The 26,281-nt window shown below is 39.9% G+C and overlaps 1 protein-coding gene across 4 annotated transcripts in view; it reads left to right on the forward strand.

Annotated features, from left to right (window-relative positions):
- Positions 1-26,281, forward strand: part of pcdh15a (protocadherin-related 15a) — a 217,209-nt gene that overhangs the window by 153,584 nt on the left and 37,344 nt on the right. For all 4 annotated transcript variants that reach the window (XM_044214750.1, XM_044214751.1, XM_044214752.1 and 1 more), the window contains 4 exons: positions 1,024-1,164; positions 1,945-2,057; positions 23,101-23,210; positions 24,631-24,771. In XM_044214750.1, the coding sequence (XP_044070685.1) occupies positions 1,024-1,164; positions 1,945-2,057; positions 23,101-23,210; positions 24,631-24,771 (505 nt within the window). The remainder of the gene's footprint in view (positions 1-1,023; positions 1,165-1,944; positions 2,058-23,100; positions 23,211-24,630; positions 24,772-26,281) is intronic.

The following is a 26,281-nucleotide window of genomic DNA, read 5'->3' on the forward strand; positions in this document are numbered from 1 at the left end:
ATGTGTTGGCTTTACACTTTCATCTCAAGCCTTGCTGTTGTGTTGTGTGTCTCTGAAGCATCATTTAGTGCTTCCCAGTGCCTCTGAGCTTGTTCTTTAATTCATGAACTGACTATTTTATACAAAAGAGAGCTGCTGCCATCACTATAGAGGTCTTGCTACTGAAGCCACTGTATTAGATTCTTCTGTGGGAGGTGTTTTTTTATTAATGATCCTGTCCTGACATCTTTTCCATTACATATTAGAAAACAAGTTGAAGAGCTTTTAGAGATAAGGCCTTTTTTTATGAGAATCCCCTTAGTGAAATCACTCAGATAGTTTTGTAACCTCTTAGAGACACATTTGTGTGAGTAAGCCTCCCGAGGGATCCACTGCTACTACAGGATTTACCTCAATCCTCAATCTAGCCCCAGGTTTTACCCCATCCCTGGGGAGCAAAATCAGTTCAGGCAAGGGAGCACAGCTTCAAAAAGCTTATTAAAAATCAGACTGAATTTGAGGTCCAAAGGGATGAATAAGATAAGCTATAGAGATGATTAGTAATCAGGAACCGTGATTAATCTTAATCAAAGGGTCATATTAAAGTCCAGGCTCTCGCTAATGAATGTAAGTGTGTTACTCTGGAGACTAGAGGGATGAGTTTAATGGAGAATTTTTTTATTCCAAATGAAAGGGAAGAGGCCTGAAAAAATGAATGACAGTTACTTCATAATAGGTTGTCTGATGAGGAGAGAGAAGAGTGAGACATTAGGTTAATTTTTCAGGTTACACAGCAAGAAGAGCAACCTTTTCTTACTTAAACCACTTCAGTTCTGTTGCATGATGAAACAATCAACAATAATAGAAATGTATTCCTAGGGAAACATTATTGCTTTACCCTAATGGCTTGAATACATTTTACAGTACTTAATGACTTTGACACACCCTCTCTCTATCCTCATGGCTTCATCTGAAAATGTGAAAGATGGTGTCCAGATAAGTGGATTGCTATTGGATTGATGTTCTTCTTTCTCCTTCCTCCAGGGTACTCCAGCCAGTTTTGTCCGCTACAGAGTGGACCAGGAAAGGTCACCTTACAGTGGGAGCATCTTTGATGTGGAGAAGGAAACTGGAAGAGTCATCACTAAGGTTAACCTAAATGAAGAGCCTAGTATCACCTTTAAGGTGAGTGGCGGTGATTATGGTTACAATAGCTTGCTGCTTGTAATGTTACTGTGTTGCTTTGTTTCCAATATATTAATGTTATTCCGTTATACAGTCAGAGACACTTAGTGTGTGTTCAGGAATTGTCCATTTATGGTGAATAGTTATACAGTTAGATTTGGCAAGAAAGAATGTGCGCAATTGTCTCAGTGATCATGTCATTGCTTCTCTTCTGTCTGTGACCAGTGATATTGAGTTTTCTTAATAATTCCCTGCCAGGTTGTTTTTTTACCAACTTAAGGTGACCTTACATAGGCACATCTGTAGTTGTGAAGAGTGGACCAGGTGCTTCGGGATATTAGGTCCTAATGGGGATTTGTCACTTACACTCACATGTTGTCTGTCTACCTCTATCCTCTGTCTCTTTTTTTCTCCTGTGTTTTCCTTTCTCTGTTTCTTTAAACATTTGTCTGTGTTTATTCTCTTTCTGCCTATTGCTCCCTCTCTGCCGCCCCACTCCCCATGCTTCCCCCAGGCCCCATCCTCCACAGTCTATGAATGTAGATCAATACATTCATACTCGCTTACTGGGAGCTTTGTAAGCTGCTCTCCAGATCCTATTTTGCCTTTTTTGTCTGTCTTTATTAGGATGCCCAACATGTCTACAAAAAATGCCTGACAACCTCAAAAGGGATTTATTTGTGTAGTGAATAGTAGTATGGTTTAAAAAAAAAAAAGTATACTTTTGTGCTTGCATTTGCATATGTGTATTGCTTAAGTGTGTTCTTTTGCCCACTGCAGTTGTTTGTGATAGCCTATGATGATGGGGAGCCGGTGAAGTCTAACAGTACTTTGGTGGAGATCACTGTCCTTCAGCCTTCCCGCATCCCAGTCTTCACACAGGAAGAGTACAGGTATGTCTCCCTTACACACTGTTGATGCAGCTGGCTCTGCCTTTGAATTCACACATCAAAGAGCAGTTTAGGCTGTAGCGCCAGACAGAAACAGACTAGATGCTGGAGGAAGTGGACAAGGTATCTTAGGAACACCTTGACACACATTTGTATCTGTGGTCACATCTCCCATTCAGCTTCTGCAATTTTTAAGAAATTATTAATATATTCTACCTTGAACTGCCGCAAATGGCCATGAAGTCACTATTCCTCATGCATATTTTGTAATAACGATAGTTACCTGTTCATTATTGTGCTCTCGTTGTCAACACTCAGTAAAGTGGCCCCAGTTTTGATTCCGTGTCTCCGTCTTTGTCATGCTGTATTTTTCCGTGCATGACTGAATTAATGAGTTTCGAGTATAAATACGCATTAGAGCTGCAGATTATCACTGCTGTAAACCACATTTGTTTCTCTCTGAGGGCAAAGCAGGGCTGGCTTCCCTCTGGGTTTATTAAGAGTCTCTTTTGACAAGATTAAGTGTTTAGACTGTTAAACTGGCAGAGAGAGATGCAGAATGAGGGAACATAGTCTATACTACTCTGAGATGACTGGCTGCTACACATGCGGTATATGGCTGTACTGGGCCAGGGCTGGGAGGAGTTTGTTTGTACTGATGTTACTGTGACTCAGGAGGAGGCCAAGAAGTCATTTATAATTAAAAATAAACATGGATTATTAACACTCCAGCTGAGGCTGCTTTGAAAAATCATCCATGATGAGTGAGTACTAGCATTAAAGGCCCAGTATGAAGGATTTAGTGGCATCTAGCGGTGAAATTGCAGTTTGCAACCATTTGAATACCGCTCGTCTCACCCTCCTGTTCCAAGCGTGTAGGAGAAACTACAGTGGCTGCAAAACTCGCGAAAAACGAAAGGCCTAGAGCCAGTGATTGGTTTGTCCGTTCTGGGTTACTGTAGAAACATGGCAGTGCAACATGGCGGCCTCCGTGGAAGAGGACCGCTCCCTCTGTAGATATAAACGGCTCATTCTAAGGTAATGAAAACACAACGATTTTTATTTTCAGGCGATTATACACTAATAAAAACATACTTATAAATATTATATTCCATTTCTGCCAATAGCTCCTCCTAAATGTTACACACTGGACCTTTAACAGTTGCTGTCTATTATGTTGTTCTGCAGTAGGTACCTGTCTGCAGTGTTCAGGAGATCCTAGCCAGACTGTGACGCTTCAAGGTCTGATGGCAAAGTTGCCTAGCACAACGCAGTCTCTGGGAGCTTAAAGTAAAGCTTGTTTTAAGTGGATTGATTTACTCACTTGTATGTCAGTCAAAGTAGGGAGTCTTGGCAGACTATCTTCTGTAACAGAATTTGATATGCCTTTATGCATAAGACAGGGAATGTAAGTCCTGCCCAACCTGTCAACACATCAGTTGAGGTGTATGTGTCTTTGTTTGTGCACAGGTATGGCTTTCTGCCCATCACACTGCCTTTTGTGAATGTGTGCCTCGTTGAATGTCGGTTTGTGTGGGTACTTGTGTATTTCCTCATACAGATGAGTGTGTGTGCATTGAATACATCCTTTGTAATCCAGCACTTTGTGTGTGTGCTCACGTTCTCCTGTTGCTCAGCATTATTCAATGATTGATACGCAGGCACAGCAGCGTAGCCGTTGAAAGGCCATTGATTAACGCTTTGAGTGAGTGTTCTGTCTGACACACACATGGAAGGTCAGGACCATAGGCACAGACCTCTGTAGGGTGTCACAGTGACGATGCTAACCATACACAGTGGCAGGTCTGCTGTAAATTGTGAGCCATGAAAGCATTAGCCAGGTGCTCAAGCCTCTCCTGCTGGACAAGGTTCTCTCCAGCGGAGAGCGTCCAATCTGCTCGCTCTGCGATGAACTGTCTCCTCATTCCTCGACTGTCTATCTCTCCCAGAGGAACCTTCTGAACACAAATCACTCTCTAAACGTCCACAGAAGATCTCGTCTGTCTCTGTGAAGGCAGTTAGTTATAGCAGCAATCAGGTAAGCTATGCCTACAGCTCCAGAGCACACAATTAAAACAACTCTGCAGGGCTTTGACTGACTTAATGATTTCTGCTCCTGCTTTATGGTTGGTCCCCTCCATCTGTCAGAGGGAAATGAGGGGCTCCCAGTCATTGTTGGCTAAAATAAATGGCTTATACTGTAGTTGCTACTGTTGCAGCATGTCGCCAATTGCTTTTCAGAAGGTTTGAGCAAAACACCTTGTGTTGTTTCTGTAGAAATACAAATGTTATGTTTAGAAATTCTCAATTATTTGGATTAACCTCTGCGGAATTATTTTTAAACCTGCATTAAGTAATATTGTTGGTATTAACAACAAAGCAAATGACTCAGTGTAATGTGAAAAGGTTGCTTGTAGTGCTGAACCTACAGATATTTTCACACAACTCTGCAGCTTCACACAGCTTTAAGCCTCTTAGCTAACTGTTTTAGTTCTCTAGACCACAAGTTGACTATATGAGTCTAACTACCCTCATCAACCCCCCATATAATACTGCAGGCAACCAAGCTGAGTGTACGCTACCTGTCCAGCATGAAGTGAACACTACATGGTGAATAATGTAAAAACAAAAAAGACTGAGATCTTTTTTTCAGAAGTTGGTGAGCCAAAAAGGGAGTGTAAGTATTGATCTTACATTCGTGAGGTGGTCAGAAATGAGCCCAATGGAATGTTCATGTGCCTCTGAATATGCAGCTTGAAAAGCTGATGATATATTATGGCTACCATTGAGGGTTTCTTTGAGTTTGTTTGAAAGTCTTTCTGCCCCTAGTAGGGCTGCACAATCCTGTAAAAAAAATCTGTAAAATATTCTTACTGAAACTTAATGTTACAATTTTACCTCACGATTCATTAAAAAATATGTAAATAGAAATGCGTTCTTTTTTGTCTATATCTAGACAGAAACACAACAAACTCTATGACTGTGACTAGTATTTATAAGTATATCTGATATTTTTCCACCACCATATTTATAGCAATCCAGTAACATCACCTGCCCAAATTGCAGCCCCCCAATTACCACAGAGTAGTATCAGCAACTCAACCCTGATCTGTTCCAATCGACTCAGTTGATCGGAGATATATCTTTGGCCAGGTGATAAGTGATTGACTCTACAATCCCCTTGTGCCTATAGTTTATTGGGAGGGATTATCTGGTAGTTTTCAGGGCCTTGATAGCTTCATCTTTATCTGGTCCAGCTATGGTAAACCGTTTGTAGTATGTAAGTATGTATGTGGTTTTAACTGTCGTCATCATCATCATATTTCTTTATTTTGATTGATTTTGTTTGTTGTTCTTTTTCCTGCAAAGCTTTTTCTTTCACCCTGTTACTTGTCTGTACCTCTTAAACACAGTAGATATGTTTCATATATATGCTCTCTCGCCCAAAAAACACTAAATTAACAAACTAAATTTAATCAGATGTTTGGAAGGCAAATCAATTTTAATTAATGATTTAAGTATTAAGCACAATCTCTATTTTATGTTTTTAACTGAAACTTGGCTAGACCAAGATAAAAGTGCAGCAGTTCTTACTGATTCTACCCCTCCCAACTTCAGTTTGACTGAGCGAAGCAAGGGTGCAAAAGAAAGGATTTGGAGTTGCCATTTTGTTTAATAATTCTATCCATTACAAGCAGATGTCTTATGGGAAATTTGCTTCTTTTGAATACATTGCTCTTAAGTTGAACGCCTCATGTCAAGCTGCATTTTTCTACAGGCCACCTAAATACAGTGCAAACTCTTTTTGATAACTTTGCTGAACTGCTATCGTCTGCACTGACTTTGCCTGTGTAGTTATTGTTGGTGATTTTAACATTCATGTTGACAACCCTTAAAAAAGCAGCACTAAAGAACTGTGTTTTATTCTGGATAATGATGGAGTGACTCAGCATGTGACAGACAATAAGGGGCACACTCTGGGCTTAATCATCTCAAAGGGTCTTAACATTTCTAAGGTTGAGGTGACTGATGTTGCTCTTTCTGATCATTCCTGTGTTTTATTTGAGATGACTATCTCTGTACAAATAAATGTTCAGTCAAGATTAATTATTATTATTCTTCTCCCCCACACCTGCCCTTGCTTGGGTCTCAATGATCTTGTAGATACTTTCAGTTCAAAAATTACGAATGTTATTGATGCCATTACTCTAAAATAAACACCATGGAGAAATGCCACACCAGTAAAAAAAAAACAAAAATGGTGAAAAGCTGAACACAGGTGGCGAAAAATCAAATCTCCAGGTGTATTATGACATCTATTAAGAGAGACTTTACATTTATAATTTGATTTGATCATTTTAACCTTTGATTTCCAAAAAACAATAATAATGCATGTGCCTTATTTGCTACTGCTGACATGTTGACAAACCCTCCTGTGTCAGTAGCACCTGAACTTTTATCCTCCTCCTACTGTTTTGATATTCTACCTACAGGCTTTTTCGTAAATGTTATTAACTCCATGGCATCAGAACTTCTGCAAATAATCAATACTTCTCTTCTCAGGCTATTTCCCACAGGCCCTGGAAACTGCAGTTATTAAGCCACTCAAAAGAATAATCTGGACAACTCATTAATGAAGAATTACAGGTCCATCAAACCTCCAGTTTTTAAGTAAAATCATTGAAATGGCTATTTTTCAACAATTTAACACCCTCTTGGCCCTTAAAAGTTTAGATTTTTTCCAGTCATGATTTCATGCACACCACAGTACCAGGACTGCTCTTGTTAATGTCTTAAATGGCATCCACTTAAACTCAGACATTGGAAAAGTTTCAATATTGGTATTATTAGATCTCAGTGCTGCATTCAATACGGTCGACCACATCATATTACCAGACAGACTGGAAAGCTGGGTTAGGCTCTCTGGCACAGTGCTAATCTTCTTTGAACGACAGGGACTTTGTGTCGATTGGTAATTACACATCCGAGTGTATGAAAATGTGTTATGTAGGACAGTTTAAGAACCCAAATGCAGAACACAAGGAAGTGGTAGACCTCGGGCGGATGGCCCGGGGGCTGGACATGTGCGAAGAGCAACTCATGAGGTCCGCGACAAAGACCAAAACCATCTGGAGGCCTTGCGGAATGCCGGCGATGCAGGCAGAAGGTCACTGTAGGCCGGCGGCAAAAGCAGAACCCCTCTGGAGGCCAGCAGCGAAGACGGAAGTCACTGGAGGCCGACAGCGAAAACATAAAGTCAATGGAGGCCGACGGTGAAGGCGGGACCCTTCTGGAGGCCGGCAGCGAAGGCGGGACCCTTCTGGAGGCCACGGCGAAGGCAGGACCCCTCTGGAGGCCGGCGGCAAAGGTGGGACCCTTCTGGAGGCCGGCGATCCAGTTCGGGGCCCAGCGACAGGACAGCAGGACAGGAAGCCAGCGACGGGGAGACTGGTAAAGGAGCTGGCAGAACCAGTTATGCCAGGGAACCCGGAGCCTGCCACTCTGGCAGAAAAAGAGGGTGCTGCTGCTGCTGCTGCTGCAACTGCAACCCAGCAGAGAATTCAGTGGTGTGCAGCGATCCAACCGGGGAAGGAGGTGGTTGCGATCCAGCAGAGAGTTCAGGGATCTGCTGTAATCCAGCAGAGTTCAGCGGCGGCAGGAGATCTGTGGTGCTGCTGCGATCCAACCAGGGATGGAGGCGGCTGCGATCCAGCGGCGACTGGAGATCTGTGGTGCTGCTGCGATCCAACCGGGGCAGGAGGCGGCTGCGATCCAGCAGCGACTGGAGATCTGTGGTGCTGCTGCGAGCCAACCGGAGAAGGAGGCGGCTGCGATCCAGCGGCGACTGGAGATCTGTGGTGCTGCTGCGATCCAACCGGGGCAGGAGGCGGCTGCGATCCAGCAGCGACTGGAGATCTGTGGTGCTGCTGCGAGCCAACCGGAGAAGGAGGCGGCTGCGATCCAGTGGCGACAAGGGATTGGTGCTGCTGTGATCCAACCGGGGAAGGAAGCGGCTGCGATCCAGTGGCGACAAGGGATTGGTGCTGCTGCAATCCAGCCGGGAAAGGAGGCAGTTGCGATCCAGTGGCGACTAGAGACGGCTGCTGCTGTGATCCAACCGGAGCAGGAAGCGGCTGCGATCCAGCGATGACTAGAGATGGCTGCTGCTGCAATCCAACCAGGGTCCAAGACTAGTTCGTCCAGCTCATCGGACATGGTGTCTGCTGGGTCCATATTTATGGTCGGGTCGTTCTGTTATGTAGCACAGTTTAAGAACCCAAATGCAGAACACAAGGAAGTGGTACTTGGATGAGGTAGCAACAATTTTTATTATATAGTGCAAGCAATCACTGGGAGATCTGAGCTCTTCCAGAGCGGTGAGGCTCTGGGGACGGAGACGGGGAGCGTAGGTTCTGGCTTGGCTTGAGTAGCGTGGCAGGCAAAACAGGAAAGGCAACTGGCTTGTTTAGTGGGCAGGCAGAACAGGGAGGCAGCTTTGCAGACAAGGGAGAGAACATGGAGGCTGTGACCAATGGCAGGTAACTACCGCGGGCCTAAGGTAGGCAGCGGTCAAAAACAGGGAACAAGTCCAACGAGCGAACAAATCTGACAGGAGCAGGAAAAAATACAAAAGTCCACAGTACAGGCAAGGTCCAAGGAAACACAGTCAGTCCAACAAAACTTACAGGTAACCAAAAGCCAGGATGCGTGCCCAACCAAAATGCACATGACAAGGGCAACAACCCAACAATGAACAAAGGAAAAACCCCACACTAAATACACTGAAGTAAGGGAGACAACGAGACACAGGTGCAAACAATCAAGGTGGGGCCAACACTCTAAACTAAAAGCAAACAAAGACAGGAAGTAATCCACAAGACACATGAGGAGAGGCGAAAACTACAAAATAAAACAGGAAACAGGACAAAACCTCAAACTCTGACAAAATGACATGTGGAGTTCCCCAAGGCTCCATTCATGGGCCTCTTCTGTTCAACATCCACATGCTCCCACCAGCGCAGATTATAGAAAACAACAAAATATCTTACCATAATTATGCAGACAACACATAGATTTATATAACAATATCATCAGGTGACTATGGTCCTATGAAACACTGTTGGATGCGCCAAAATTCCCTCCAGTTTATCAAAGATAGAACAGACATAATTAAAAGAAAAAATATTAAAAGTCAGTGCTCACCTCCATTCACTTACATTAAAGAGATCAAACTAGGCCAGAAATCTTGGTGTAGTCATGGACTCAGACCTAAATTTTAACATCCACATTAAGATGATTACAAAATCAACCTACTATCACCTTAAGAATATTTCAAGAATTAAAGGAATTATGTCTCAGCAGGATTTAGAGAAAGTTTTCCATGCATTTATCTTCAGTAGGTTTGAATACTGTAACAGTCTTTACAGGTCTGTCTAAAAAGTCGATCAGACAGCTACTGTTGCACTCTAGCTGCACTCTAGCTGCACTGTAATTTTTATTCTACTTTTTGATTTGTCATATTCAATTCTATTTTATTTTATTGTATTTAGGTTACTCTTTTTAAAATCCTATTAATGTATCTTTTTTATTGTCTTTTTATATTGGCTTGTGTTTCTTTTATATCATTTCTTAATGCCTTTCTTTCTTATTATAAACACTTTGAAATAAGTGTAGTCCCTCATTCGTCCAGGAGTGTTCTATCGTAGAAAAGGTTTCAGTCGTAGTCATCTGGACCTTTTTCTACAATATAAACACTTTGAATTGCCTTGTTGTTGAAAGGCACTATACAAATGAACTTGCCTTGCCTGTGTAGCGTTCACCATGTGATGTCATTTGTTGATGCAGCCTAGGGAGAAGTTAGGACCGCTTGAGCTGATTTAATGGATCTACCTGTGGTCATGTATGAATGAGGTTGTATAGATATATGAATCGTAATTGTAATTTAAATATGATTGATCATGCAGTCCTACCAACTAATAGTCAAAAATCACTTAATGCAGCTTTAAATCATTTACAAATTATTTTATAGTTTTTATAATGTATTTTCTATTTCATATTAAATATGTGAATAAATTATAGCTAATGTGCATGAACAAAGATGTTATTTTGAACAGATTTTTTTTGGAGCTCTATCATTAAACCATTGTGAATGGCTCTTTTACATGGAACTCATGGACACAGCCCTTGGGGACGTCTTTAGCACTGGGCACATGGGAAGGGAATGAATATTTATTTTCCCCTGTGTGTGTGACTAGAGATGAGGAGGGATAAGCCACTATCTAACATGGTCGCACTATGTGAATCTCCCCTCTTGTACTGAAGCTATCTCTCTGACCTGATGTTGCAAACCTGCGGTCTGAGCAGTTTTCCGTGCTGCTTTTCTCCCCCACAGCACTTGCCTTTCTAAATCCACTCTAAATCACATGAGACGTTTGCCTCACCACTTCTGAATATGTCATTTTGCTCCCCCCCCACCCCCCTGGAGTTTTTCCTCTCCATTTATATCTCTCTGTCAGTTTCTCACTTTGTCTTCCCTTTGCTTCACTCCTCAGTGTACAGTCAGTAGCCCTTCATTTTCTCCTCAGCGAGGGGGTGAATTTCTTTCTGTGTGGGTATGTGTGATTCCGTGTGCATGTGCTGACACTTTTGTATATTTCTTCGTATAAAGTCCTCACTTGATTGGTGTAAATTTTGTGCTCACTGTAGTTAAATGGTCATTAGTTATGTATTACTGTACATTAACTTCTTTTGGCCCAAAAGGTTCTTTGTGTCCAATTGTATGTTTGTGTATCCAAGTAAATTTGATAGATTTTTATCATACCTGTTACCTCTGCAACATATTTCAAAGTTGATCTTTTTACTGATTGAAGAGAATATCATTTGGGAGTGAAATGTCACGCCATTATTTATTCCCTTTACAGCAACTCACTGTAGTCCCAGACAGCAGATGTTGTGCCATACCTGTCGCATTAATATGCAGTCTGGCAATCCTGAGAAGAGCACTACAGCCCATTATTGAGTGATGCTCTTAGTTATACTGTTAGCATAGTAAATAATGTCAACACTGAGTATTACTACAATCAACAACATACTGTCACTACTTATGCTTGCAGCCCCACTAATTACACAATTAGTGACAGTATGCTAAAATGACTGTGTAGGCATTTTGTTTGCTTCTCCATGCATACATGCACATGCACATTAAAAATTTTTTTTCTTGGTTTCAGCATACATGCTTAAAGGTGCCTTTTTTATGGAAGAGAGATACAACTTTTCTCAGCCTTGAGACATAGCTTTTTTCCTGTTTCTCCATTACACATTGTTAATCTGGCCATTAATGTGAATGTCAGTGGTAATAGCTCAAACTGCAGTACAGCATGTCTCTATTTTGCAATTTCTTGACGTTTACAGACCATAGAGACTGCCTGTGTAAATTTTCTGTGGATGTCTGACCACAGTGTGACTCTTGATTTAATGTTATCAGCGGTCTGTCGCACAATTGGCTGCACAATACCTGAAGTAGCTAGATTACCTGTAGCTTGAAATACCAACCACAGTGCACTCCATAAGCATTAGCCATCAAAAAGCAATAAGTTACTCATCAAATTAAAGGAAAAAATGTATTCCACAAAACCATTACTAATCATTTTAGAAGAATTAAAAGGAAGACTCTGTGCGCTCCATCAACTGTCCCTGACATCTGGAGAAAAATAGCATTTATCAGAGTTAGAGAAAACAAATCACCACATTCCCAATTCAGACAAGGCTGTAATTTGGCAGATGACATGCTTTCATAGTATGCAGCTCTTTTATTGGCAGCCATCTTGCAACTGTTGTTTTACTAGATGTGGATACAAGTGATAGAGGTGCTGACAGCCTGCTCATCTATGCTCATTGCCAGGCATTTAAAGGGTTAGCAGCAAACCCTACAGTGTGCTCTCCCACACACAGTCATCATGCCTTACTGCAAACATACATTTAAAAAAGCAACCTCAACCTTCTCTATTTCTGTCTATCTATCACTCCATCCTGCTATCTTTCCTTCCTTCCTTTCTCCACTTAATCACAGCTATAAGGTGTGGAATGCTTTCACTTCTGAAGGGCATGATTGATTTTCAGCTGCAGGTTTGAATCTGCTGCCCTGAGCCTTGAACCTCTAAGCACCAGGAGTGCACTGACCTTTCACTTGTCTCTGCTAAGTAGGCAGGCATCACTTTGCTGTCTAACAGACGCCAAGTCACACTCATTGCAAACATCTCAAATATCAGCTTAAGGTCGATGCTGAAAGCCAGGGAAGAAAAGCAGTGTGACCTATCATTAAAGGCTCATGCTAACTTTCCAGATAATTATCAACATAAACAGTATGTATGGATACAAACTATCTAAACCAGTGCATGGTGCTGAACAATTATGTTTTTGTTTTCTGAAGTTTGGTCAGCTGTCACATTATCCTATATTACTGAGAGTGTTGGTGAAGCAGGACATTATTGTCTGAGATGTTGTGTAAGCTTTGGTACAAATGAAAGTGCTCCTCTTACATGTGACATGCCTGCTCTCAATATTGATTAATTTTTGTGACATGCAAATTTTCCCTCTATAATTTCCCAAATATTTTAACAGAACAAGGGATGATAAACAACACAACCGAGGAAATGTGGGAGACAAGTGCAATTTAAGGGTTTCATTTATTTTCTATTTAAATTTCAATGTCCATGACAAACACATCACTTTACTTGAATATGAACCTTTCTAGCCCCCTATGAACTGAGGTCCAAATCAGAAATTGAGCTACAGGCATGAGTAATGAACACACTGAGATGACTGACTGACAAAGAGACAAAAGGGGAACATTTATACCTGTCGGGCCAGATAATGAACGCAAAAGGGGAACACAGGAACATACTAAACTAAAGGGACAACATTAACTGTAAATAGTTTAACTCACAATATTGCTTTGCTCTGTATGTTTTAAGAGTAGAATTCATATTCGATAACACATATGAAGGTATGACTCCCCCATGAATCTCGATGAGTTGGTTCTGACCAATTACCACACCGATAATTTATAGATAAGTCAACGCCCCTGGCACTCCCTTTTGCTGGAGGAATGCCACATCAGAACACAGGTAACAAACAGGACAGAAACTAAACCAGCAGGATGTTCATTAGTAATGTTTTATGATGTATGAAACAATGTGTCACATGTGTACTTGTAAATGACAACTATGAACATCACCTAATGACCAACTAAAGGTAAAATGAAATGGTTTGGGAAAGCACAACTCAACCTATGCACCTAACACCATGTTGTCATATCAGAGTTATCGTGATTAAGAGTTTACGACTTGTAAATAGCATTCATGACCACATCCAAGTCATAATTACGACTGGGAAACTCAGATTTTTCTGAAAGCTCCAATATAAAAAACAAAACAAATATACATGCCATCAGCCAAAGTCCACCATTCAGTGTAATTAAACCGAAATGTAACAGATATGGTGTTATATTGCCAATTCACAGTATTTAATCCTCACACAACCTTCTCCTTGATGACGTCAATGCTCGTAAGTTGTTTAAATTGAAGTATTTCCTATCTCTACCATCCATCCCATTAGAGACATAAGAGTGGCATAAGAGACATGTGACTGGGCTCTCACTGGAAACATTCAAAAAGGGTTTCTGTAATTTGCGGTAGCCAGTCCAACACACAGTTTCTGTTACTGATATTTCCTGCAGCATTCTGCTAGTTAGAGAGGTACTAATGTATTTCTGTTGGTGAGGCCTCCAGGTGTTGGCGTAGTAGAATAGATAATTTCGGCATGAGCAGTAATTTGACAGTAAAACATGCAGGATGGCATCAGTACCTATATGGCACCGCGTGATATCACATAACAAGCCTCAGTGGCTGGCCCAGTTTTTTACAACACACTCATCCAAACATTCGTTGGCCAGGTCTCCTCTTGTGTGTTAAATGACCCAGTGGATGATATGTGAAGTGATGTCCTGTGGGCTGACATGGCTTAGCTGGCACAGAGTGGTACCACTGTCTGGCTGCACAGTAAATGTTGTTTCTCCAGCTTTGCTAATGTTTTCCATCTTGCCCTCCAGAAGATATTTTTGATTGAATCCCCTTTCTTTCTTGTGGAACTCAGAAAAATGGCTCACTGTGAATACAAAAGAAATTCTGGGTCTGGTGTGGCAAGATAAGTGATCAGAGGAATAGCTTAGGGAAGAACATGATCAGTCGAGGGGTTGTAAACATTTTTTTTCTTGTTTTATAGAACACGATAGTGTAATTTGAATTCTTGCTTAAGTATTACCTCATGTCAGAAGTGTTTGATTTTTGAAATGTTTGATAGCACCAGAGCATTTTGGCTAAATCCTCTTAGGAAGTGTGAGTCAGCAGCTCATAAACAGTATGTGCTAATATCTGCTAGTGTTGAATTTGCTTTACAACTGAGAGAGCATTTGCTGGAGGAGGTGATGAAGTGTTCATTTGTACACAAATTTTGCAAGTTTGAGGAAGCTTCGATCAGTATAGATAAAATGTATAATAATAGTTTCAAATTGAAGTAGCTTGGGCTAATGTGGTGTTTTGAAGCTGCAGGGCGTTCATATTTAGCATAAGCTGTACAATGCTGGAAAGCTGGAAGGACAAGTTTACACTTAATACATAACAAAAATTTGACTTTTAGATGAGCATTCGATGCAGAATGATTTTGAAATTGCCCCCATCTCCTTCATTAACAGGACCATTGCCTTGTCTTGGTGTCTCAACAATTGGGAAATATCTTGAAATAAATTGCCAATTGAAACTGATATATAAAAGAAGAAATTGCCATAGTTACAGAAATAAGTTATACATCTCAATTAAACCCATCCTCATATACCACAATTTAGTCATTAATCACTTACTAAGAGTATATCACTGTATGCACATTTGAATTAATTCTCGCTCAAAAGAGAAGAGTTGGCCTTCTTTATCTTGAACATTGATGCTTAAGCTATGCAGACATAGCTTTCCTGTCAAAATCGATTTGTAAAAAAGATTGTTAATGAGATAGTGTGATTATCAGAGACTGACAGTGTGGAGATTTACTTTTACTATTTTTCTGTTAATTGTCCTTCGATAAAAACAGAATAATTGTAGTTTTAATAGGCAATCGGCGTGTTCTCGTTATTTTCCATGTTTTTTTCTTTTTAGGAGATACATATCAGATATCAAACAGTAAACCTACATTGATGTCACTGGACAGGACATTCAAATGATAGTGAAAGCAATATTTTTGATATTAACACTGAATCAAATGACTCCCTTTACTGTGAAAGAGTGGGTAGTACTACAGATCCCACTGAGAATCAACAACCGGCCTGCAGGTTGAAATGGCTGATGGAAGACAGCAGAGCATTTATCAAGCCATAGATTTGGAGTCTACATTCTGCCTGCTACCACTCAGAAAATGTTGCTTTAATTAAATGCTTTATTTTATTATCAGTCCATACTTTAGAGAAGCTAACCACAATAAATGCTATGGTACAAGAAGACTGAAGATGATTCAAGGAAAAGAAGAAGGCTCAGCAGTGATATTAGTTACTGAAAATGGTTTGTGCAAAGCTTCTGAGATTTTGCTTTGTTGTATCACTATCAATGATTTGATCCAGGGAAAATAAAGTAGAAAAGTAGTAAAATGCAGTATTCTTTATTGTTGTTAAAAATATATACACATACATATCCATAAATGGACCACCTGCCATGTTTTTGCCCATTTGTAGTTAAATGGTGAGTTTACCTGAAGTACAAAAAACATATTTTCACTTATCCCTAATGGTATCTGGCCATGCAGATTGCTTTGGTTTTATGTGCTGAGGTTTTGAGTTGAAATATCTGCCTTTAGATTTCTGCCACCACCACAATGCATTTGAAAAACTCAGTCAGCAGTGTGACTTTTCATTGGAACTATCTTGAAAATATTCTCACACATACAGACTTGCACTACACTCTGATAGTGTACAAGCTTAAAACAAACACATATGCCTCGTATAAGAGGCTTTCCACGCCAGAATGCAGTAGGACCTTTTGCGAAGCACAAAACACTTTACACTGTACTATAACATAGATGGAGTATTTGAATTTCAATAGCACTTTTGTATTTCAGTAGGCAGCACAGAGCTCTTGTGGAAGATATATGCATCCTTTATGAAGTGTTAATGCAGTTTAATCTGTACTTTCTGACAGAAAACATGAATACAGTAACATTTTATACCACCGTGCCATTGTGCTTTATTTGGATGTTGTGTTCACAGTTGTTACGTGTTTTGTAGTGTTGTATTATAATGGCAGTAGTATATTCTATGTTCTAGGTAGAGAGTTGACTCTTGCCAAATGAAATAGCTTTATAATACCCTGGCTGTCAGACTTTGCACTATTTTCCTAAACCTTTTGAATATCTTGAGTGGTTTCTGGATCTCGTAATAGCTCTTTTTTTCTCTGTTTCTCGTTTACCTTTCTCCCCTCCACTTCTTCGTCCCTGTTTGGTCTTGCCAAACATAACCTATAATCTTTACTTTTCACCCTTCAGTCAAAAACACACTACAACTCAAACTCTAAAATAACATTAGATTAAATGAGGGGTGGTGCACTCTTTGATTTCAGTGGACAGCAATGTTTGAAAAAGGAAAATACACTATCTTATGAATATTTTTAAGGACTCAATTGCATGGTAAAGCAATATTTGTAATTTTCTTAAAAAACAGATTGCCTTTTTGAAACTATTGACACACACGATATAGTATTTACAGATGGTATTATCTTAGATTAATACAATACAGTTTCCAACATCTGGAACTGGGATGTCATGATGAAATGCAATACTGAATTATTCAGCCATTTTGAATCTTGAAAACGCTAATGAAATTTGAAAACCTATGGTAAGGGGGGTTAAAAGGTTATTTCCTATGTAAATTATGCTGTGTGACTGAGCTGACTATGGCTTGGCTGTCAAAATCACTTAGAACTGTGATCTTAATAGAGAACATGAGTTCTGGATTCACCGCAGTGTTTTTCCTCTTTGTCTGCTTATGTTCGAGGAGGAGTTGAAATGCATTCCCTATGTGTAATTTAGTTCAAGTCAGAGGAGTCTCTGTTTGTCACTCTCCAAATTTGCTTCCAGGCAGGAACAAACAAGCTAACACCAAGGTGACATAACGGCTAACTAACAAACTCTCAAGCACATATTCACCTCAACAGTCATCGAATTGGGCTTCATAATTGCTGAACAAAATGTGCAGTGTAGTAGTCATTTGCAAGTACGTATTTATGGGCATTCTCACACTGTTTATGATGATGTTTGCTAGTGAGCACATTACAGTTAAATGACTCACATCTGCCTTTGTGGTTGATCAAGACCTTTCATCTGAATATGAAAGGAATCTACACATCCACCAGAAGAGACTTTAGCAGAGACTTGCACCCAGCAAGGTCACTCCTTGTATCTCCCGGCGTGTCCATCGCCGCTTGTTTACGCGTTGATGCAATGCATGAATAGAGAGGGAAGGCGAGGTAGAGAGAGTCGACACGGTAACAACGGCCCCTGTGGCGCATGACGAGGTTTATACGCCTCTGCCTTGTCTCGTAAGCATCACTCTGCCATTGGCCCTGGGGCAGAGTGCTTGCTGACACCTGTGTGCCGCCCGCGCTTCTCAGTGGCGTTCTATTCACCCTCTCTCATGTTGACACCAGGACTCTCTGCTGCTGCCTGACATGTCAGCATCTTCCCCTTCTCTTTATCTCTCTCTCTCTCTCTCTCTCTGGATGGGATTTTTCCTCATCTGAATATGAAAAGAATGAAAAGTGGCTTTGGCCCTGCTCAGTAGTACATGGTATTGCATTATGCATAATTGAGTCTTTGAATTCGACTACTACTTGACTCTTGAATACACAACTTATTTACCTTCGCTAGTATCTTCAAGTCTCAGTATATCAGCCAGCTCATAACTCCGCCCACCTAATTATTGGATTTTATTAGAATGCTTGTGCTCAAGTAGCTGTTCAGATCGTCATTCCACTGACAGTTTATGTGCTTACAGTACATATTTCTGTTTTTTCTGTTTTTCCTTTAGTCTACCCTTCTATCTATCTACTTATCAGTATCTACTGTATCTAACCTTTCTGTCATCCTTTCTGTCTACATGTGGATACACCTTTATACTAATCTGCACACTTCATACACCTTCACACTCCCCTTGGCATTTCTCAGCAGCTTACAACCCTCAGGCAGAGCCACTTTGTAGGGAAGTGATAACATGTCACTTCTGCCTCTTCCTGGCAATCACAGCATGCAACCCGATGCTAGCTCCACACAGATTTTCACACCCCACACACACTCAAAGAACAACCAGAGGAAAACCTATGAATGGACCAGCACAGGTTATCCAGCCCTGCTCCTGACCAGAGTTTACCAAAGCTGCAACCACCAAAAGCTGAACACTCCAAGAAAATGTGAAATTTTGAAATATTTGGCAAAATGCCCAGGATCTCTGCAGAAAGTCATTGGGCCTCATGCAAGAACTACTCATACAAACAGATTCTTAAGGGACACATACCACTAAGTTAAGAGAATTTGTCACATTGACCAATTTTCTCATATTTAGGATTTTCTCTTAGGCATGAACAAAATTTACAAGTGGTCCAAACCTGTTGTGTAAGTGACTTTCAGACAGTCTGCCAATCTCCACAAGGGAAAAACACTTGTTTGACTGAAGAATGCCTTAATCTGCATGAATTTGGAGTTTGTTTTTACAGAAATAAACTGAAAAGTAAATAACTGAAATAAAACGAACAAAATTATATTATTTGCCTTATCAATGTGATGTGTGTCATGGCTTGCCAATTTACCATTTTTCTTTTATGTTCGTTTTTCGTTTGTGGATTTAACGATTTTATTTGCATATTTTGGCATGGGAACTACAGTTCAGTGACTGCTAGGAAAATGATCTCACTCCAACCTCAGGTTTGCAAGCCTGTCTAGTGGGACATCCTCTTTTGCACCCAGCAGTATAACATTACCTATTGTATAATATTCTGTCATCTATCTCCGTGACTGTCACACCCCCCTGACTGCTGCCCATCATGGAACACTTTGCTTTATAAAGCAATTTTTAGCATCTAACTTTATGTCAATTCTTTCTATTCTAACTAATTCTTCTGTTCTATTCATGTGTTATGTTTCATTTGCTGATTTCCGACAGCAGGACATGAAGCTCCATGGTGTGATGTTCTTTTTACTCTTGGGTAACATTTTATTGAATGAAATTTGCCCACAAATGGAGCAGAACAAGTCACCTTATATAGCAATTTGGAAACATTGATTATGCTACTTGGAAATCTCACAGAAAAAAGTACTGCATGAGGCCCATTGCCTTTTGCTAGATGAATTTGGGGTTTCAGTGGCTTATGTCACAATTTATGTGTGGTCTGGTAGTGATTTCGAAAGTGACAACACAGCAAGGCTCAAAAAGAAGTATTTTGAAAGCATTTTTGCCTTGATTTGGAGGGTCTCTCAGCTGGGATGGTTGGTACACCTCAGCTTCACTCAGGCTCCACATTGAGGCCCAAATTTGTTTTTCTGGCTGCAGTAACTGCCATGAATGGGGTGAGCAGAAAACCCAGCTTCAGGCCTCACAAATGCTACACATGAAACTGATACAACATGGCTTTCGTATTAAATGGTGGACACATTTTAAGTATATGTAGATTCAGCAAGAACTACTAACAACAAGGTTGACAAATTTCTGATTTCTTGCATAACCATTTCATACGTTGACAAAATAAAGAAAATAAATCCAATAAAATTATACGAGATCGTTCATATAATTGACTATTAGTCAGTATCATAAACAGGGTTTGTGTGTGGAACTTATATTAGTCTCAACCACAGCCGCTTAGAAGCAAGAGAGTTGTAAGTGTGTGTTGAAAACAGTCTCATCTGGCCAACGACATCCCCACTTCTGTGCTGTTAATCTCCAGAACAGAGATTAGATTTCTGAAACGTGTATTAAAAGTGAAGGCACATACATTTAGTGACAACCATTGTGTCACCCTTGGTTCCAATGAATGGCACATTTATGTGACTGATTTAGAGTCACATATCGAGCTGTGCTGCACCTCACTGTGCTCACATTGTTCAAGGGCTTACCTCTGTGTTTTTGTCAGCCTGTTCCTGAGCCAAACTGGTAATCTACTTATGTGAAGGCCACATTAATGAATTGATTCCCATCAGTGTAGAGCATGGTGTGGCTTCGTGCTCCTGGATGCCACAGAGACAGCAATTATTCAGTGACAGCCCAACAGTACTCCTTGAGGGAAATTGAACAGAAGTCATTTAGTATTATCCAAACAACACATTAATCACATGTCAATAACAGCACTGTATTTTTTGTGAAAAGCTTTGTGAAAACATGCAGTTCAGTCATTTCATTGCAGCATACACTCAACAATATTATCTCTGGCATGCAATATCATCCTCTGTCCCGGAGAATGGGTAGTATTTTCCAGAATTATTCTCAACCTGAGATGTCCTTGGGGATTTTTTGTCTGCAGAGACAGTAACTGTAGCCTCCAGGATGGATAGGCAGATCTTTTTTACACATTGTCCTTCAATAACATAGTTTGCACCTTTTGTTTGGCTCTGAAACTTTGAGGGAGATAAACACATAGTCTATAGTGACTGTTATACCTGCCAACTGTCTAAAAAGTTACAGAATGTGTTGTTTTACTCCAGTGAGCAGCAAAGACAGTGTAGTTTACTGTCTCAACACCTGTGTATCCTTTCAGCAAATACACTTCTCTGTTTCTGTGTGAATTAGGTTCTTTCTACTCTTTATCTTCACCCTGGGAAATTGGTTCTTCCTTGTGGAACCTCTCACAACTGCAATCCTACAAGGGAGAGCTCCTCTATAAAATAACAATCAACCCAGAAGGAAAACTTAGGCTGCCGTTTTTGTTCTTTGGGTAATTTTATTATTCATGTAGTAAAATGTTTGGGAACTAAGGGGTCAGCACAAACTAGAGAGAAGAAAGCATTGAATAACATTTTATAAACACAGACTGGAGGCGTCTAATCGCTTCCAGTCCATGTTTATAACTCGGACTGCTAAGATAGCGTCTATTCCCAAAAATACCCTGTAACACTGATATTGACTGGATAATAGAATCTCACTGATTATGGTGTGAGTATTACTCTAAGATGTCACAGATTTCTTACTGTTGCTGTGAATAATAGTCAAACTTTGAATGAAAACGCAAATGCAAAAGAAGCAATACCACCATGCACCATGCCCAAACGCATAAACACACCCCTCGTATGCAGAGATGAGAGAATAAGTGAGAAAGCAGTCGCAGTATCACAAGAGGGAGATGACATTATCAGCTTAAATCAGCCCTCACCGACGCACTGCCTAGAGAGGGTTCCCTGCTATTTATGGCAGCTGTAATTTCTGTGGAGGGTGGTGACAATCATATCTGCTAGATATGATTACCCCACTTGTACGCCTGATAGTCAAGCATAGTCATTAGCTGTTACAAAGTCTCACTTATCAGGGGAAAAACACTCAAATCTGTTCACAGAATAATTCGTGTTGCATTTACTATCAAATCTTTTGTTTAGATATGATTTTTATATCTGATAATAACACAGTCTGTCTGGCAGTTACCCAGTTTGGGTGAAAACTTTGCTCAAACTTGCTCAAAGAACCTCATATTCAAAGAATTTGATGAATTAATGAATAAATGAGCAAGTAAAAAATCTGTTGTGGATTTATTTACACACCTTACCAATACAAAATCTGCATTTTTATGATTTTATCAATTTTTCCTTTCTATTCTACTTTAGAGTAGCTGGTCCTGGTCACTGTTTAAGTGGCAATAGGAAAAGCAGAGCAGCCCAAACATGCTTTACCTCAGCAACTTCCTCCAGCACCCCCTGGTGAAAACCCCCTCTATCACATAGACTGAGACCAGCCACCCTGCAGATATGCCTCATCTCAGCAGCTTGAAACTTCATTCTCATTCTCTCATTACCCAAAGCTTGTGACCATAGTTGAGAGTCGAGGCAAAGACTGAGCAGAGCTTTGCTTCATAGCTCAGCTCTCTTCTTACCGCGATACAAAGCCAGCGTTACTGCTGCTGATGCACCTAACCCATAGTCTGTCTTTTGAGTGTTCTTATCCTCAATACTAAGTTATTATTTGATATGTGGGGAGATGGCATCAGTCCAAGCATTTGTGGATTATTTATTTATAAGTTATATTTTTTTCCCCAAACTACATTGTGCTTAGAGGGAAATCGTTTACTTATTCATTTACCAGGGAGAAAATAATGTGCTGTATTGATATCTGGAGACTTGAGGGAAGTTAAAGTGAATGGTAAAACTACCAAAAGAAGTGAGAAAAGAAATCAAAGTAAAACAAAATTATTGGAACAATAAGTGACTGCTGTTTAACAGTTTCATTGAGATAAATTATTTTTTTTTAAACTAATATCTTATTCAAAGCAGATTTGAAAAATACACACTAATACACAGTAATAATCACTGACAACAAGACTCTCACCCAAACTGAATTCTTAAGAGGAAAAGGCAGGAAAAAGAAATATGTTTGCTAATAAAAAATGTAAAAAATACACGAATCAACAGTAAACCTCCCTGTTGGGCAAAAGCTAGGCCTCTGGCAGATAGTTCTTTTAAGGATATTATAAATTATCATAAAAATAGTTAAATTACTTACCAAACATTTACACAATCCCAGTAATACCTATCCTGTACTCTGACAATTCTGTAATCTTTTTCCTGCATGAACTGAAAATTCAATTATTGAAATCAATCCCAACTTAATCAGTTTGAATTATTTTTTAATATTCCTAATATTTTTTTCTTATAATGTACATAGATATTGGATATGAGAATATCTGCCAGTATGTTGAGCAGCTTCATTGATCCCTCAAGTCTTAAGGCTGTTTTGTCTTATGATTTGTGTTCTATGTCTTTCCAGGTTTCCTCCAGTTAGTGAGCTGGCTCCATTTGCCACACTAGTGGGGACTATTATAGCTGCTGCTATGAATCAAACCATCTTCTACTCCATTGTGGCAGGAAATGAACTAGGTATGTGCTACAGATCATATACCATGCAGTCAATTAAGCCTACTGTACAATTCACAAACTCCAAGTGAATGTTTTTCATTATTTTGTTTCCAAACAGAGTATAACAAGTATAAAGCCCTCTCGTCCCTGTTTTTTATTTATTTTTCTACATAAAGCAAAAATACTTTTGTGCCAGTATGTCAACTTCTACAAAACAGTTTCTCTGACAACTGCAGATGTCCACAAATCAGATTTAAAGAAAGAAAATTGCAAAAAAAAAAAAAAAAAAAAAAAAAAAAGTGTACACAATCAGACTGTAAAATACTCCTGCTAAATACTCCCACATTATTTTGACAATTGTGGGATGCACATCATAGACACAGGCACTTTTTGTCCTGTCCTGGTCTAGAAGTAGAGAAGACAATTTTGAGATACTTGCAGCTTTAGACTGCTTTTCACACTTGTTAGCAAAGTTTGAAGAGCATAATTACACCCTGGGAGAGAGAGAACACCAGACAGGTGTGAGTTTAGCTCAGGTGTTGAAGCCAAAAGTAGGAGACATACCTGTGAGCTGGAGAGAGCAAAGAGTGTAAAAGGAAGCTGTCAGTCAGTCACCCCTTCCCCACATGCACCTGCAGTGATCTACGTCTGTGTCATATGGAAACAGGAGCTAGAGTCACTTTTCCTTAGATATTCCTGGAAATCGCAGACTCAAGACTTAATAAGAGTTCTATAAATCTACCTCCAGGCCCCTAGTAGTAATATTGTCAGGAAAGCAAAAGCGTTCTGAAGCATGACCTTTTTACATAGCCACAGAGGACCTAGGATCTGTCCATGCCATTGAAAGGGAAAAAAGTGGGATGTATTTCTGCGATTTCCTTTGTCAGTGCTCTAACTAAAGCATTAAATCTGCAATCCATCATTTAGGCAGCCTCCATTAGAATTCAGGCTGTTTTTCTGTTTTCCTTATTGTCCAACAACTGCTCTTTTTCTCCAGTGCTGCCACTCACTATAGAGTGTTAATTGTAATTTTTCTATAGTACATGTGTGAAGAAGCTTTGGCTCGATATCTCGATAAGTGAACTTGACATTGTTGCAGGTTCTGTGTACAAGGTGCTAAAAAGGCTACAATTAAGGACCAATTGACCATGAAGATAAAAGATCCTAGGGAGCAGTATAAATGCATTCAATTTTTATACCTGCAGAGTGGAATTTACAATGTATCTCTACACATCTCAATGTCAACAATATTGACATAGAGATGGGTAGTGTCAAGAATGCAAACAAAGCCAAGCCATATACCTCTGATCAAAACACTATGTAGTTTAAAAAATGGAGGCTTAACTATGCAACTAACCAGTGCTTTCAACAATTATTTTACTTATGTCTTAGTTCTGTCTTTTTAAACTTCCACTATGTCATGTGCTCTGTTTGGTTCCAGGTCATTTCCGGGTGAACAACAGGACAGGCGTCATCTCCACAGCTAAACCTCTGGATTATGAAAATGTGACCACCTATCTCCTCCGGGTCCAGGCAGACTCTATGGATGTTGTCATGTCCAACATGCGTGTGCCTTCTAAAAGTAAGAAAGAGCAGACAATAAATGGGTGAATGTGGAGGTTGAGTTGTATTGTAGGAAATCAGGGATGAAATTATGTTTCATATGATTCCAGGTGTTGCATTTATATTTAATCATAATCCCTCACTGTGACAGATTATGATTAAATGCAGCTGTAGAAATTCTATCGCAGCCTATTTTTATCCTTCATATTTATTTTCACGTTTACCGCCATTACATAGAGCTATTTTGCATTATATGTTTGTACATATGTGTGGATTATTACATTATTATTCTGCCTTACAAGTGCCAAGCGCTGGAACCTCATAGGCATGCATTGGCATCAGAATCAGAATTAGAATCAGAAATACTTCCCCAAGGGGAAACTCTTTCGTTACAGCTGCTCACTATCACATCAGTGCACACTTGAGAATAGAAGGAATAGAAGTACTAAGCAAATCAAAATATAATACACTATAATACAGGTAAGATAAATTAAGTATAAAGTGGATATAAGTATAAAATTAAAATAAGTGTAAAGTATAAAAGTGGATTTACAGGTTGATAATTATGGTACGGTATAACACAATGTAATAATATAAGTACTAAGTAATAGTGGAATAATGAGTACTGTCAAGTTAAGTGTATCAGAATCAGAAATACTTTATTGATCCCAGAGGGGAAACTCTTTTGTTACAGCAGCTCACTATCACATCAGTGCAAACAGGCATAGAAGTACTAAGCAAAAAATATAATACACTATAATACAGGTAAGATAAATTAAGTACCAAGTCGGTATAAGTATAAAATTAAAACAAGTGTAAAGTACAAAGTGGATTACCGGTTGATGATAAGTATGTACGGTATAATAATACAATGTAATAATATAAGTAATAAGTAGTAGTGCATGTACTGTCAAGTTAAGTGTAGCTTATTAAGATGATTATGAGATGGTGGATATTGCACAGAAGTAATAGAAGTATGAATAAATATCAGAAATTAAACTGAAAACAGAGTATATTGCACCAGAGTATTAAACAGAGAATATTGCACAATTATTTCAAGTATTACAGTGATGTTAGTGATCCAATGTCCAGTTTATCGACTTAAGGTCATATAGACTGACACTTAGAGGGAGGAGTTAAAGAGTTTGATGGCCACAGGCAGGAATGACTTCCTGTAGCGCTCAGTGGTGCATTTTGGGGGGATGAGTCTTTCGCTGAAGGTGCTCCTTTGTTTGACCAGCACGGCATGGAGTGGGTGGGAGACACTGTCTTGAAGATGGCATGTAGATTGGCCAGCATCCTCCTCTCTGACACCACCAACAGAGAGTCCAGCTCCACCCCCACAATGTCACTGGCCTTACGGATTAGTTTGTTGAGCCTGTTAGTCTCCACTACCCTCAGCCTGCTCCCCCAGCATGCAACAGCATACAGGATAGCACTGGCCACCACAGACTCATAAAACATCCTCAGCATTGTCCGGCGAATGTTGAAGGACCTCAGCATCCTCAGAAAATAGAGCCGGCTCTGGC

This window comes from Siniperca chuatsi, linkage group LG11 (genome assembly GCF_020085105.1).
Source record: "Siniperca chuatsi isolate FFG_IHB_CAS linkage group LG11, ASM2008510v1, whole genome shotgun sequence".
Lineage (NCBI taxonomy): Eukaryota > Metazoa > Chordata > Actinopteri > Centrarchiformes > Sinipercidae > Siniperca > Siniperca chuatsi.